Source organism: Megalobrama amblycephala, linkage group LG12 (genome assembly GCF_018812025.1).
Source record: "Megalobrama amblycephala isolate DHTTF-2021 linkage group LG12, ASM1881202v1, whole genome shotgun sequence".
In the NCBI taxonomy this organism is placed as follows: domain Eukaryota; kingdom Metazoa; phylum Chordata; class Actinopteri; order Cypriniformes; family Xenocyprididae; genus Megalobrama; species Megalobrama amblycephala.
In genome coordinates this window covers 24,920,183-24,937,299 of record NC_063055.1, presented here as the reverse complement: position 1 = coordinate 24,937,299, position 17,117 = coordinate 24,920,183, and the positions used below count along the sequence as shown (strand labels likewise).

Genomic DNA, 17,117 nt, shown 5'->3' with positions numbered 1-17,117 from the left:
TCTATGAGTGGATCAGATACCCTCGGATTTTTTTCAAAAATTTATAATTAATTTGTGTTCCGAAGACAATCGAAGCTCTTATGGGTTTGGGACGACATGAGGGTGAGTAATTAATGACAGAAATTTCATTTTTGGGTGAACTAACCCTTTAAGTAAATTTTTAAAAAATAATATAATTTTAACAACACTGTTAAATGTGATATCAAAGCAAATTTAAAAATGAATATCCATTTTTCATACATTATATTATAATGTTGTGATGCCTAAAATCACTTGTTACATTTCAAACAACTGATTTTAGTCATCAGTGTTGTATTTTTATTTTATTTGGGAATAATAGTAGAATTTTAACATCAGCCATCGGTTATCGACTATAACCTGAAAATTATCTCTTAACTTGGCCAGAATTTGAATATCAGTCCATCCCTAGAGGAAAAGCATAGGATAAGTGTTGTTTAACTTCCAAAACATGTAAAGCTACCCGAGTACATGTATGGAAAATATTTCAATTACAACAGGATTAATCCCACTCTTCATCATCGTCCTCTTCATCATCAAATTCATCGTCATCATCTACAAAATATTACAAAGTAGAAAAGGTTAAAAGTGCGTACGTAAACAACGGAATTCAGCAGACCAACTTAATGTCTGAACATTATTATTTACACAGCATATTGTGTAAATATTAATATAAAAGTACTACTTTTCCTTTCATAATTATTATATTAAATGAAATAAAATAAAAATCTTGAGTGGTTACCAGATGAATGAATGACTTTACTCCTCTTCTGCATCACCATCATGAGAGCTCCAACTATTCCCTCTCCTGAATCCAGTGCAGGTGAAGGGGGTTCTGAGCTTGCGCTCACCTGGACAAGAGATATAGCTTGTGTATTGCTTGTATAGAGTGATAAGCTTTAAACATATATGCAAACATTACTGGAACCTTATCAGTGCTTAGATCTTGTAAGGAAGTCACTTGCTTTGAACACCAAATTGACTTTATTGCTTCAGCAAAATAAAATATTTACACTACTGTTCAAAATTTTGTGGTCTGTGTTTATTTATTAAAAAAACAAAAAACACACACTTGTGTTGTTCACGGTCAAAAGTGACTGAACACCTGAAATTTCTACTGTTTTTATTTTCAGTAAAATCAATGTAATATATTTTGTTTAATAATAGTTTTTCTTTTTATGTTTTTCTTTTTAATATTTATGCAAACATTCCCATTGAAAATGAAAAAAAAAATCTATTGAAAAAAAAAATTCAATTAAAGCTGTTCTTCATGTTAAAATAGAGACAAGGCCTTTAAGAACCGATTATTGAAGGCAAATTAGTGTCATCTGTTGGGAGTAAATTAAAAAAAAGAAAAAGAAAAACATCTGTAGTGCCATGGTGTGACCACTAGATTCTTATATAACTCTATTTAAAGAAGCCTGTAAATTCCCTATTTTTTTTAAGACATAAAAAGCTTTTTAAGACAAAAAAGTTTTATTAGGTTGTGGATTTGGATATATATTTATACATTCTCAAAGAATAGTTTTTGTCAAGGTTAAGATATTTTTTGTTTGATTTAAAGTTTTGAAGAGTGTCTCTTTTTCGAAGTCTACAATTTTTTTTTCATTCCATTCCGCTGAAGTAGCGATTTTTAAAAATGTAAAACCTTTTTTTTGGGGCTAAAATGACTGAACACCAGAGGGTTAAAAACTTTAATATTGTGATAAATATAATTTTAATATATTTTAAAATACTATTTTATTATATTTATTCCTGTGATGGCAAAGCCCAATTTTCAGCATCATTTCTCCAGTCTTCAGTGTCACATGACCTTTAAGAAATCATTCTAATATGCTAATTTGGTGTTTAAGTAACATTTCTTATTATTATCAATGTTGAAAACATTATTTTTGTGGAAACTATAGATTTTTCAGGATTATTTGATCACTATAAAGTTCAAAAGACAGCATTTATTTGAAATATATACTTTTGTAACATTATTTGTCTTTACTATCACTTTTGTACAATTTAATGTGTCCTTGCGGAATAGAAGTAATTTCTTACAAAAAAAAAATCATAATAATCCCAAACATTTGAACGTTTGTGTGGACACTCACCTTTTTGAGTTTCATTCCGGATTGTATCTGGGATAGTAATGCTCCTCTACCTACTTCCCCACCGCTGGATGCTGGAGGTGGTGGACCAGTCGGAGATGAGGAGTTGCTTCCAAAACTCACTGGAGGAGGAGCAGCAGGAGGTGGAGGAGGTGGCGGCGGAGGTGGACCTCCTGCACTGGGTTTGGCTGAGACTGGAGGGGGTGGAGGGGCGAAGCCTGAGGAATTGCTTTGGGGAGGAAAGCTGGATTTAAAGTTACAAGGTGGAGGCGCAGAATCAGCAAAGTCTGCAGGTGGAGGTGGAGGAAATGATTCACAAGGTGGAGGAGGGAAAAAATCAGATGGGGGAGGAGGTAGCGGCATTTCAGATTGCGGTGGAGGTGGCAAATATCCTCTATTGTCTCTTGGAGGTGGGGGTAAGGGTGCACTCCTCATTCCTGGAGGTAGTGGTGGGGGAGCTGCCTCAGTAGGATGGGGCGGCAGGGAACTACCTCGCCTTTCAGACATTTGTGGTCCAGGTCTCTTTCCTGGAATGGGTGCTAAAGACTCCCTACGTTCTCCTGGGAGTGGTGGCGGGGGTACGCCTCCACTTCGAACTCCAGGTGGAGGCGGTAAGGGTGCGCTGCGGACTCCTGGAGGTTGAGGCAAGGGCCCAGTTCGCCCACCGGGAACAGGTGGCAGGGGCCCTAATGATGCAGATCGGGCAGACGAAGGACCACCGCGGCCCTCGAGTGTTTGTGGTGATGCTACTGCTCTTGGAGGTGTGGGTGGAAGGGAACCTCGATGGGATGGTGGAGCAGAGGATTGACCGGGGACAGGTGGTAGAGGCCCCGAACGCCCTTGAGGTAGTGGCGGTGGAGCTGAGGAGAACCCGGATGGCACTTGAGGAAGAGAACCCCGATGTCCACTAGGAACAGGAGGGCGAGTAGACTCTAAACAAATATTAAACAATACGCTTAGAAAAGAGGTGCACAGTCATGTTAATGGAGATCTACCTTCCTGCATAGTTCAGTGCAAACCCTTCTCCAACAAACCTGTCAGTAATTAATACATTCCTGAAGATCTTAATTAGCTGGTTCAGATTCATTTGATTAGGGTTGGAGCTGAACTTTGCAGGAAGGTAGATCTCTAGGAACAGAACTGGGCACCCCTGGCTTAGATGCATAACATGAAACAAATCTAACATTTTAACTTGGTTGGTGAGCTGTTTGCATATCTTGATGACTTACCCTGCTCGTTCACAGCCTTTTTAACAGCCTCCATTCCACCTGAACGCTCAATGACATCATAGATGAGTTGAGAGGTTTCCGAATCATTCATATCTGCTTCGCTGATCCCAGCACAGGACAGAAGTTTCTTCAGGTCTGGGTCCAAATCGTTGGAACCCATGCCTAGGTGACTGACATGCCTAAAGTCAGAACAGAACAGAACATAAGCGTACCAAAAAAACTCTACAGAAGCCATTTATCCTGGTTAAAGCAAGCCCACTTATTCACTCACGTGAATCCACTGGGTGCTCCAATATCACCCTTCAACAGTTTGGATGATTTTTTCTTATTTTTCTTGTCTTTTTCTTTCTTTTCTTTCTTTGATTTGGAAGGGGTAATTTGGTTCTGGATCTGGACATTACTTGGTACCATTGGAGGCATGGCAGGAGAGGTAGGAGTACCAGAGCCTGTGATTCAAGATGCCATTAAATTGTGTACATTTCATGCAGTTTTACATCACTGAACAGTAAAATTTAAGTTTATATTGTTTTTAGAACACGTTCAATGCCTCTGGTTAACTTGTGATGCAGAGAAAGCACAGCAATATTTGGTGAAAAAATCATTCTGTTATATATACAGTACAGTCCAAAAGTTTGGAACCACTAAGATTTTTAATGTTTTTAAAAGAAGTTTCGTCTGCTCACCAAGGCTACATTTATTTAATTAAAAATACAGTAAAAAACAGTAATATTGTGAAATATTATTACAATTTAAAATAACTGTTTTCTATTTGAATATATTTCACAAAGTAATTTATTCCTGTGATGCAAAGCTGAATTTTCAGCATCATTACTCCAGTCTTCAGTGTCACATGATCCTTCAGAAATCATTCTAATATGCTGATTTGCTGCTCAATAAACATTTATGATTATTTTCAATGTTGAAAACAGTTGTGTACTTTTTTTTTCAGGATTCCTTGATGAATAGAAAGTTCAAAAGAACAGCATTTATCTGAAATACAAAGCTTCTGTAGCATTATACACTACCGTTCAAAAGTTTGGGGTCAGTAAGAATTTTTATTTTTATTTTTTTGAAAAGAAATTAAAGAAATGAATACTTTTATTCAGCAAGGATGCATTAAATCAATCAAAAGTGGCAGTAAAGACATTTATAATGTTACAAAAGATTAGATTTCAGCTAAACACTGTTCTTTTGAACTTTCTATTCATCAAATAATCCTGAAAAAAAATATTGTACACAAATATTTTGTACAATTGTACATATTAAATGTTTCTTGAGCAGCAGATCAGCATATTGGAATGATTTCTGAAGGATCATGTGACACTGAAGACTGGAGTAATGATGCTGAAAATTCAGCTTTGCCATCACAGGAATAAATTACTTTGTGAAATATATTCAAATAGAAAACAGTTATTTTAAATTGTAATAATATTTCACAATATTACCGTTTTTTACTGTATTTTTAATTAAATAAATGTAGCCTTGGTGAGCAGACGAAACTTCTTTTAAAACATTAAAAATCTTAGTGGTTCCAAACTTTTGGACTGTACTGTATATATAACAGAATGATTAAATTAAAAAGCACAAAATTCAAAATACAACCAGATAATTTTAGCATCCCAATGGACAAGAAAAAAAAAATCACTTACCATTTGGTCGAGGAAGCAGTGGCAAAGCTCCACGATCTAAGAATATAAAAGCATTTTTATTTTATTTGCACTTTATTCAAATAACCTGCACTTCAAAAGAAATAAAATAATATAGTGATTGTGAGAAATCACCATGATTCCTACCTCTAGATTCTGATCCTTTTCTCTGCTTTTTCTCTTTATTTTATGAGAGGAAAACATAAAAATCATTTCAATTAGATTGTCTTTATAATCCAGTTTATGTTTATGTTGAATTGGTAGAAAAATATTTGAAACAAAATATAATAAGTTGTATTATAAGAACGTATAGCTATATTTTTAATACCAAAGCGATTATTTCTCTGGCTGATCTTGTCCTCCACTACAGCAAAGAAATTTTCAGCCTCTGTAACATCTGCAAAGTTTAACCCCACTTGACAATCCTGTGGAGAGATGCAAAGTTTATATTTGAAATATTAAAGTCCATGTCACAAATGAAATGTTAAGGAGTGAGTCAGTTAAGTTAATAAAGTAAAATTACACTACTAGAACTGTAGCTTACATTAAAGGTGATGAAACACGGGGCAACTTTTTGAGCAATGTTGCCAGGCAATCTCACCGACAATGATGCTTGAGAATAAGCAACATATTTCTTCCTGGAGACTTTAGATTGAAATTTGTTTCCCATTCTCAATCATCGCTTGGTGACATTGCCCAGCAACATTGCTCAAAACGTTGCCCCGTGTATCATCACCTTAAGGGTTAGTTCAACCAAAAATTAAAACAAAAATAACAATTTTATTCAACAATTTCTTCTCTTCCCTGTCATTATCCTTATGCAGGTGACGCAGTAAGCACAGTGAAGGCTTCTGTGTTTACGTTCGAATGCCGGCTCAGTATTGGCCAAAGCTGATCACGTGAGCAGCACGACGCATGGTTTTGTTTTTGTACACAAAAAGTATTCTCATTGCTTCATAAAATTAAGGTTGAACCGGTGCAGTCACGTTGATGATTCTCTTTGCTATTTTTCTGAGCCTTAAAAGTGTTGATTATATTGCTGTCTATGGACTAGTCATATACTTCTCGGATTTCATCAAAAACATCTTAATTTGTGTTCTGAAGATGAATGAAGGTCTTACGGGTGTGGATCGGCATGAGGGTGAGTAATTAATGACAGAATTTTCATTTTTGGGTGAACTAACCCTTTAAGGCTGATTATGATTGTTGTTAGCATTATGCTAACTCACTATTAGCACTGAGCTAGCAAACTTTTGAAAAGTAGCCCTGGCAACTTGCAAATGCATAAATGTACATGTTAAACAAAGGAAATTAGCTGTAATAACTGATTTTTCATTCAACATAAGTTGAAGACAAAATAATAATAATAGTAAACATTTTAGCTGTCTCATATATTTTGTATCTCTGATGTAAAGCTTTAAGAGTTAAAAGCAAAATTGTTTGGCATCTTTTTTTTTTTTTTTTTTTTTCTTTTTTTTTTTTACTACAGATGTATGTCAAAACTTCTTGAGTCGCAATTATTTGAATGAACATAAAAAAAGAGTTGTTGATATTAAGAAAAATAACTGAATAAACCTAACCCAAAGGGACACTAATCACCTTATAATGGTGAAATCACAATAAACTTTTTTTAAAAAATGAATAAATAATAATAATTCAGAATAATAATCATGTTCACATCCTCATAAACCACCATGCTTTGAACAGACATACACATCATAAAAGTTGGCATGAAAAGGAAGTTGCGGTAGTCTTTCATACTGTATTGTGACATATATTCAAACGAAATGGTTTCTCAAACAAGCTTTGCTGTGATCCTATATGTGAATGACATGTTTTCTTCATAAACGTGTCATTAGAGAAGAGATGTCATTGCAAGAGGGAGAGGAGGTTATGATTAAAGATCATGAGTTTTTATAAAATAATAATGTGCACGGATAAATCCTTTATAATAAATATTGCAATATTCCATAAAAACAGTCTTTAAAGATCAAGTGCAAGGGATTATGGGTATTCCTCCCAGCTACAATGCTTCTCTACTGGGCATGCTCAGTAGCATATGCAGATATGGTTCAAAGTACTGTTTGAATGGCCAATCCTACACAGATCCTATACAAATGGCTTCCACAGGGGCATTCCATCATTGATCAAATTTGGACATGCTCAACAGTTTATCAGTTCTACCTTCACCAACAAACAACACTGTAAGTTCTCGCTATTTCAACTTTTTAAGATGCTCATACTAAATGACCTAAAACATGACTGTATTTTTTATATTCTCCATTAGATAGTTCAGTTAAATTTTAAAATAGAGTTAAAATGGAAGTTTTTTTTTTTTTTTTTTTTTTTACAGTGGTGAATTACCCAACCAGCAAATTAGCCCAACTAGTTTTTATCAGCAACAACTGCATGGATTCACATGTAAATACTCAACTTTGCCTGCATGAATGCATCGGCAGACAGTGTTGTTGTAGACAGTGCTATGAGGAAGTGTTGGAAACATGCTAAATTAACTTTACAGGAAAGAGAAATGAAAACTTCCTCAACACACATACACACACACAAAAAAATACTATTGCTATTTGATACTGTGAATACAAGCAAATGACAGTGAGCATATAACGCACAAGGTTGCCATGAACTGCTGTAAATACAACAGGGAAATACTTACATCTCCAGGGAAAGTGTGAAAAAAAGGCTTGACTCTTTGGTACATCAACTGGTTATAGATTTCCTGTTCCCAGACCAGCTTCCCTGCCTGAATGGAAATAACAGTTCTGAGATCATCTCAGTTTTCTCCCAGACAAACACAGGTCAAAAAAAATTTGCAGAATTACCCAAGGGGAAATTTTTGTTTTTTTAAATACTTTGTTGAGATTTTAATTCGCAAGTGCACATGCAAAATGCACTAATGATTATAATAATGACCTATAAAATCTAAAATGTAAGACTTAAAGGGTTAGTTCACCCAAAAATGAAAATTCTGTCATTTATTACTTATCCTCATGCCGTTCCACACCCGTAAGACCTTCATTAATCTTCGGAACACAAATTAAGATATTTTAGTTCAAATCCGATGACTCCGTGAGGCCTTCATATGGAGTAATGTCACTTCATCTCTCAAGATCCATAAAGGTACTAAAACACCTCTAAAACAGTTCATGCGAGTACAGTGGTTTAATATTAATATTATAAAGCGACGAGAATATTTTTGGTGCGCCAAAAAAACAACAAAATTGATGGCCGATTTCAAAACACTGCTTTAGAAAGCATCGGAGCATAATGAATCAGTGTATCGAATCTGCAGTTCGGAGCGCCGAAGTCACGTGATTTCAGCCGTTTGGCGGGTTTGAACCGTTTGAACCGCGATCTGAATCATGATTCGTTACACTGATTCATAATGCTCCGAATCTTCCTGAAGCAGTGTTTTGAAATCGGTAATCACTAAATAAGTCGTTATTTTGTTTTTTTTCCGCGCCAAAAATATTCTCGTCGGTTTATAATATTAATATTGAACAACTGTACTCACATGAACTGATATAGATGTGTTTTTAGTACCTTTATGGATCTTGACAGAGGAAGTGTCATTGCTCCCTATGAAGGCCTCACTGAGCCATCGGATTTGAACTAAAATATCTTAATTTGTGTTCCGAAGATTAACGAAGGTATTACGGGTGTGAGGGTAAGTAATAAATGACAGAATTTTCATTTTTGGGTGAACTAACCCTTTAATGCATTTCTTTAGTGTAGGCCTATACTGTTTACACCATATTTGCCAATAAGAAAAAAATAGTCTCAAAAACCTTGATGTCATAGAGACGGATGAAAAAGGAGCGCTGAAGACTGTCCTTGACGAAACAAACTACTCCAGATTGCTGAGGTGTCCAGCGGTTCGGGTCACTCGGAACAGCCATAAGCAACTGCACAACCGCTGAGGACAGAGACTACAGACAAAACCAGAAAAGGGGCTGTAATTAGCATCACATTTTCACAAAAGCCTGTTATATATGATTGTACGTGAATCACATTCACTAATGAACACACTGAGGAAACACTTAAAGTGGCAGATTATACAGTAGCTGTTTACTAGTCTATTATTCTGTGACAGGAAATGTCTTTAAGCAACTTCCCCTGTCATACCCCCTCTCAGTGAACACAGTTTAAGCTGCAGTGAGGGCTAATTTCACACCTTCTCTTCCTTTAATCACAAAAGCTTTGACTGCAGTCAAGCAGCACCAAATACCCACAAAATGGCAGTTCCTGCATTGTCGGGTCTACAGAGGTCTGTTAGTGGAAAGCTACAGTCTTTTGATGAGCATGTATAACTTAACGCAATAAAGCAATACATTTGCATAATCATTGCATATGTGTATGCATATAATGCGTAAAACCTCACATTAGATAAACGTGGATGTTATTATAAGATATACAACAGGCTATCCTAAATGTGTCATAATGGAATAATCAGAGGAAGTAGAAAAAAAACCACCCAATGCAGAAGTGAGAAACACTTTTGGATTTACTGGTTTACCTACAGCTTTCTTTGATGTACAGCTACATGTGGCTGTCATTTTTTAATGAATGACTAAAAAAATCTTTAAAACTGAGAAATTGAAATCTTAAGAAATTGAAATATTTAAAGAAAATACAATCATTTGTAATTCGTCACAAAGTGAGTTCTGAAATTGTCATTTAACTGATATTTTGTACGTTCAAAAACATAACTTTAACAGAATGTCACTGTTTTTTTACATTGATTTACATTTAATGTGCTGTTTTACGTTTTGTTAAATCTACACATTTTCACTGTATATTGTAAGGTAACTTTTGTAGCATTTTAAGATTTTCAAATTAAAATTACAAACATTTTTAAACTTTGAAAGTCACACCATTAAGTTACAAGTGACACTTCATTAAATTATATTACAAAATGTATGAATTTTTTTTTTTCTATTTTTGGCCATCAACACATGGTCAAAGTGACAGTGAAAATGTTTTACTTCTTATTTCAAATAAATAAGGAGGAAAACGCTGAAAAAAGAGACATGATTCGATGACAGATTCTCAAAAAGAGAAGTAAAAAATGATGGTCAATATTCCTTATCTACAGATATCACAATATCTCAATGCATACATTTTCACAATAAAAAAAACCATACATTATTTAAATATTATGACATTATGATATTTTTTATATATATATTTGTAAACAATTATATTGCATAAAATATTTGTATTTCCATCTTGCAATTCATAAAACGAGCTTCCGCAGAGATAGTCATAAAAAATTGAACACACTAGTCATGCCTGAAGAGTATATTTTAAATGCTTTTAAAGCATCCAATCAAACGCTTGTCCCACAGTTTGAATCGATTTTTTATCAAGAAAAATACTTGTGCTTTTATCTACCTTCCCTCTACAAAGTGTAAATTTACCTTAAGCCTGGTCTCTGTATTGAAGGCCCCTGAACTTACCACACACCTCCTGCCCAGCAGATCCTCCAGCCTCTCATTCTCCTGTGGACTGAGCAGAGAGCTGCCCGCACTCTCCTGACCTTTCCCCTTCGCTGCTCGCCTCATGGCCTCATATGCTCACGGAACAAACCGTTAAAAAGTTACACTCGAAGCGAGAGAAAGAAAGAGACCCCGAGAGAGAGAACGAGAGATCTCCTCTGCACTACCGGTGACTAGGCTGAACAGCGAGCATCGAGTTTCTCTTCCTAGTTCTTACTCTCAACATCAGCAGACAAAAGCTTTTCACAGGAAATGGACAACCACACTTTTTTTTTCTTTTCTATTTTCATTCTCTCGCCTGGTTGTGAGCTTGACACACTGCTGTATGTTCATGTTGCTTTCAGATTAGAGCGGAAGTCCCCTTAGTGTCACAGCAGTCAGATCATCAGAACAGCCATTACTGTGCAACTGCTCCAAGATAACCTTCTGTTGGTTGGTTCCCATGTCTCTAATATCTGTCTGAATATTATAAATTATGAAGGACAGAAAACAAGCAAAAGAAATGTGCTGAGGAATTACTAACTGTGTTAAAAAAAGAAGAAATGAAATCTAAAAAAGTGAAATGAAAATGTAACATTATATGGCGAAGAGATGCAAGAGATTTTTTGGCTTTTCTCAACTTTTGACCAAAGTTCCTCACACAACCAAACTGTTTAGCTGTTTGTTTTGCACTGTTAAAAGAGTTAGTTGAGGCAATAGTTGAGAAAAAAATCAAGGCAACGCATTGCACTGAGATTTTGCATTCTGGAGTGTTTCCCGTAATTTTGCTAAAATGGAATTGTTTGTTCAGCAAATGCTAAATGTCTCCTTCAGCAAATACACACTTGTCACAGCAAATACAGATCTTCTGTTTAGATTTTTTTTTTCAATTAGAAACACTTTAATTAGCATACATTATTATTAGGCCCCGAGCACCGATGGTGTGAGGACCCTATTGTAATTGCTCAGTCAATTCTTCTTCTTCTTCTTCTTAATTTCAATTAAGCTCCCTTCTTTTTGCCATTTCAGACGTTGTACTTTAATGAACTCCTCCTAGAGCTTTAATCAGATCAACATCATATTTGGTCAGTCTAATCTAAAGGCCTTTGCGACATTAAATTGTGAAGATCTTGAGTTTTCACTGAAGGGAATGTCCGTGGCGGCCTGACAAAATTTCGCCATGAAACAGGAAGTTGTTGTAACTCAGGCATACAATGTCCGATCTGGCCCAAACTTTACAGTCATAGTGGCACCTGCTGGCAAACGGAAATGACATATTTTACATTGTGATTAACTTCCAGGAACACATTTAAATATGCCACGTACCAAATATAACAAGTACCAAACGTGTTAGAGACATGCAAGACACTTGCAACACTTGGCTGAGTGCTAATGTATGCGATTAACGCCACAAAACAGGAAGTTGTTGTAACTCAGGCATACAATGTTTGGTCTGCTCCAAACTTCATAAGTTTGATAATAGTCTTAGCCTGAAGACATCTACATTGCAATATTCAGTTATAGTTAAAGCGCCATCTGTTGGTAGCAGGAAATGTGGCACATCGAAATGACTGCCATATTTCTCCTGTATTTACTCGCTTACATGTTATGATTCAATACTCGACATGGGATCCATTTTGCAAGCTTTATTAAAAGTAGTCTGTCGTACAGGCAGGGGTCAGAATAGCAAACACAGCAACGTAGAACAGGCAGAAACGTGGTCAGAGACAGGCAGGGGGTTAGGGCAACAAGCAAGGTTCACAGTCCAGAGAGCAGGCGCAGGGTCGATAGGCAGGCAGCAAAGGGTCAGGAAACGTTAGGCAAACAAAGACAGTAAGGTAATCCAACGGGGTAATAACGCTCAGTAGTGACAGCCGGGGCAAGATCAAGACTTCGCGGTGAAGTGGTGTGTGTAACAGTCCTTTATAGTCCTGGTTATGAGCTGCAGCTGGGTGTGGTGATTAGTGTGGTGTGCTAGGGTGGATGTGGCAACAGGTGATTGGTGTGACGTGAACATGTGACAGACAGGGAGGATTGTGGGAAGTGTAGTCCGGGAACTGACAGGAGCAGGCGATATCGTGACAGCTACATGCATGTCGCCGTCTGTTCATTGTTTTCCTAAGGCCTCCGGGTGGCGGTGGCCCCAATGCGAGGGCCCTTTCATCGCTGCTTGCAGCTTTAATTGTTAATTAAACTAAGATAAACAACACATATATGTTCATGCACCTATCATAATTAGGACATTCCATTGGCATAATGTTTTTTTTTTTTTTTTTTAACATTATATTTATTGAATTTTAACAAAACAAACAAGTGATACATTGACATAAGCTTCATATTTCACAACCTAATCCCCAAAGTAAAAAGAAATAAATGATAATAATAATAAAAAAAAAAAATAAAAAAAAAACACACATAACAGAGTAACAAAGAAAAAAAACCCTCGGCAGTCAGCTTATTTTCTTAATTTCCTTCATAATGTCTCAGAAACTCAGTTAATATTTCTTCAAAATTTTCTCCCTTTCCTCTAACAATATAAGTGAGTCGTTCCAATACAATACATGATGCCATCTCCTTCACCCACATATGATTTGAGGGTACATCCATTTTCTTCCAGTACAAAGATATTAACCGTCTGGCCTGCAGGAGTCCAAAGTCAATCAGTTTTATTTGTCTGGAGCTAAAAACACAGTTCTCTGGATATATACCCAACACACATATTTTTGCCTCAACAGGTATTTTTACTCCAGCAATCTTTGACAGAGTCTGCATGACTGACTTCCAATACTGATGTAATTTTGGACAATCCCATACACAGTGAAAAAGAGTACCCTTTCCATCTAAACATTTACTACAGCTATCTGGGATATTAGGTGACCAACGGTTCAGTTTGACCGGAGTTATGTAGGTTCTCATCAACCATTTATATTGGAGGAGTTTCATCCTGGTACTAACGTAATGGTTTTTATACTGTAAACTGTACATTCTGTCCCCCTACTAACCCTACCCATCACAGAAACCTCAGCATTTTTACATTTTTAATAAAACATTGTTTAATATGTTTTTCAAAGCCATTTAATTACAAGGACTCAGAATATGTCCTCATAAACCATGTTTATGTTGAAATACCAGTGTTATACCATGTCATTATACAAATTTGTGTCCTAATAAAGCATATAAACAAGCACACACACATACATATTACAGCGAATCTCCATCACCCCCAACCACAGTCAATCAGTTTCAAAAATAAATACAAAACCTCTACTAATTGAAAGGAAACAAGTTGACAAAAAGATTGAATCCAATATTTGATAATAATATATAGCATAATGAGAGATTTATATGCTTTTTTTCTTCTAGGCTGGACCATGTACACCACAAGTGTGACTTTGTTTCATTTTGTACAAAATATTTTAAAACAAACTTCCTGGTTAAACATTATTAGTGTGTTAAACAGTGCATTTTTTTTTTTCCATATTTTGTTGAATATTGACAAAATTCTCCACAAATAATACTTTTTTTCCCCTCAAAAACTGAGGTGCATAAGGTCAGATCAATCAATTCCAAAAAGAAATACAAAACCTGTCCTAATTCAAAGAAAACAAACTGACAAAATAATTGAATCTAATATTTGGTGATAATATAGCATAACAAGCGATTTACAAGCAATTTTCAATAGGCCGGTCATTATAGTACAGAACTATAGTACTTTCAGTATTTTCATAAAGGCTAGTATAACGTAGAATCAAGAGCTTTAAAGTCTGGGAACTTCATGAATTCTTGACCAAGCAATCAATTTTCCCCACGTGTAAAATGTTTTCTGTTCTAATGATGGCTGATATTAGGAAATCCTGGCCTTCAGGTGATGTTGTCTATGATGTTGCTTAAATACAAAAACATATTTGTTGAATCGTTAGTGTATAATAGCTTTATATAATAAAACCAGTCATCTTTTAAACATTTAACAATCATTTGACTTTATTCAAGATAGCCTGAGAGCAATGTGTTACAATAAATACATGTACTTCTGAACATTAACTGTGGAACGTTACATTGTTTCCATTTCATTTGTTGTCAGGCACTTTGAAAAAAAAAAAATCATGAGAAAATGTGAATTAATCAAATTTAAGTTAAATATTTTTAGCTTCCCACTATTTTTTGATTCCTTGTGTATTACATGTTTCATTTTATCTCGGCATTCAAGTCCAGTCTGAGCATAAAAAAGGACTGTAGAATATGTACACAGATGTAAAATAACTAATATAAAGTTTCTTCCATTTCAACATATCACACATTATATGTACATAAAACTATACAAAACAAGCACACATTGACATTAATGATTGTGATGTCCAAAATGAAACAATTTTGGTTCTGGTCCATATAAACTCACAGATGGAGAGATGGGCGTGTTATAGTTTGATCACAGAAACATTTCAGTATTCTTCTGGATAATGAATGCTGTTACAGCCCCATCAATGCTCTGTTATTCTGTAGTGACTTGTCATATGAAGTGATAAACAGCATTTATCAATGTTCGGTCCATTTCTGGAGTGGATTTTTTGTCACTGTAACAACATGTCTCCATGTAACCCACACAGAAATCAAGTTTGTTAAAAGTATGCTCGTTTTCAAGATTTTGTTTTCGATTATACAACAAGCAAAATGACACACAACATGAAAAATGACAAAACGGTGTTCTGTGTTTCTTGAATACTACAAAATAATTAGTATTCCTTCACCTCTCTATAACAGAGAAAAGAAATGTTGTCTTATAACACTGTTGGTATACTGTAAGACATCTTGTACTGTAGATGGTTTGATGGGTGTAACAAGACAAAATGTACCAATACACATGATACATTTACTTAAGGATCTTCCTCTAACATTCAAGTATTGATTCTTCGTCAATGCTGAAATTCATCACAAAACTGTACGCTTTTCCTATTTAAATAATGTTACAAGCTGACTCTCTATCATTCATCACAAATAAAGTTAACTGAGATTCACATACAATGGGTTCCAAAGGTCTGAGACCAAATTGAATATCTGGGATTCAAAATCAAAACTGGAAATTAAAATAAATAAATAAAAGAAAAAAAAATATCATAATAATGATTATGATAACCTTATAGGTACACTATGTAACTTTTTTGTTCAAAATTAACAAAATTGAAATAATGAGTCAATACATCTTGTCTTACCCTGATTCACTGTTACGCTTTTATAAGTGTTTATATTTTAGACCTGACAGAATGGTTTTCGTGGGAAATTGCATACATATGTCACTCGCCCGTGTGTGTCTCGTCATATCCGTAATAGAGAAAAGTTGCGCAGGCTTCTTTTAATGCACGTATGGTGTGGGAGTGGCATCGGTTAGTTCTTAAAGTGATCAAGAAAGGTTAACATGGAACACACTAAATCTCGAATCTCCAGGGAATCACACGTTTAAAAAAATGCCCAATGGAGGAGAGTCTGCTGGCAAAAAGAGAACGTGATACAGCTCGTAATAAAACAAGAATCAACATTGTCTTGGCTTTTTGGAGATGGCGGGAACTGAGGCATTTGAAATGTTATAAAAGCGATGTGGCGATGGTCTTTTTATTACTGAACAGGTGAGAAAAGTATTTTATTGAACAGATAAATTGCCACAGAGTTCATTGTAAAGCACAATCCATTATGACTGTTGTAACGCTGTGCTGGAATTTATCTTCAAGGAAGTACGGTGTCTATTAATGGGTGTAGCTCCAGTAACGTCTTCAGTTAGTCAGCTTGAGATCCTTTCCATCTAAACTGGTTATATCTCTTAAGCTTAGTAGTGAATGCTTTATGAGAACAACCAATACAATGTTCTTCCACAAAATGCTTGCAGTTTTGTTTTTTAACTGCTAGATGGCCAAAAGTTACATAGTGGACTTTTAAGATAGATTTAGGATCATCAGATTTTTCAGTTAAAATGTTATGCTGATAACATAATATGTAATAAAAGAAACAAACACTTTCACTACTGAAAGGACCCCAAAATATGCACTGAACAAAATAATAAACAAACTTTCTCTGTCACTGGAAAATTGCTCTGTTTAGTAGGAGGTAGACTTCAAACTGCATGTTTACAACTTTGGCAGTAAAGATGAGTGAATTCTCATCATAGTTTCACAGTTTTTCCATCCATTTCGTGTAATTTAAGAAGTTCCATTTGTCAATCATAACAGCAATACCTTTGCCTGTAAAAAAGACTTTCAATTAAAATGTTATTAGAGCATCATATTGCCATATCGTGTCAAGGACATCTGTTACCAAGCCTTTTTTTCCTCTTCTTCTTGGATTTTGGTAATTGGCCTCCTTGAAAGCCATTTTGTTTTGGACTTATTGAAATTAAGCAGTTATCTAATTTGATATTTATCAAGCTAAATGAAACTGAACCTGGGTCAGAGGTTGCAGGTTCAGCACTGTGTTTTCTGTGTTTGGTCTTTAGGTTCTGGAATCCTGTTTTTCTCTCAGCTCTGTCAGTGGGCACCCATCGACTTCTTTCCAGTGACCCACTCTACTATGATGAACGTAATACTCATAAACATGAAGATGAAACCCAGTGTCACAAACACCATCGCCTGGAAAACATAAATGGAAGTGAGA

At 35.5% G+C, this 17,117-nt stretch overlaps 2 protein-coding genes across 6 annotated transcripts in view; both read right to left on the bottom strand.

Moving 5' to 3' along the window:
• Window positions 1-144: 144 nt before the first annotated feature.
• Window positions 145-10,922, bottom strand: wasa (WASP actin nucleation promoting factor a). 2 transcript variants are annotated; one of them, XM_048210301.1, is made up of 11 exons: window positions 10,425-10,922; window positions 8,793-8,933; window positions 7,661-7,747; window positions 5,318-5,414; window positions 5,137-5,169; window positions 4,993-5,028; window positions 3,615-3,789; window positions 3,344-3,522; window positions 2,118-3,046; window positions 761-869; window positions 145-573 (listed from the first exon to the last, which is right to left on the bottom strand). In XM_048210301.1, the coding sequence occupies exons 1-11, from the start codon at window positions 10,566-10,568 to the stop codon at window positions 521-523; spliced, it is 1,983 nt and encodes a 660-aa protein (XP_048066258.1). In that variant the 5' UTR covers window positions 10,569-10,922; the 3' UTR covers window positions 145-520. The 2 variants fall into 2 exon arrangements, with proteins under 2 accessions (XP_048066258.1, XP_048066259.1); XM_048210302.1 differs by having other exon boundaries at window positions 10,464-10,917.
• Window positions 10,923-14,435: 3,513 nt separating this feature from the next.
• Window positions 14,436-17,117, bottom strand: part of slc38a5a (solute carrier family 38 member 5a) — a 31,847-nt gene continuing 29,165 nt past the window's right edge. For all 4 annotated transcript variants that reach the window (XM_048209943.1, XM_048209944.1, XM_048209942.1 and 1 more), the window contains one exon: window positions 14,436-17,092. In XM_048209943.1, coding sequence (XP_048065900.1) covers window positions 16,991-17,092 — 102 coding nt within the window. In that variant the 3' untranslated portion in view covers window positions 14,436-16,990. The remainder of the gene's footprint in view (window positions 17,093-17,117) is intronic.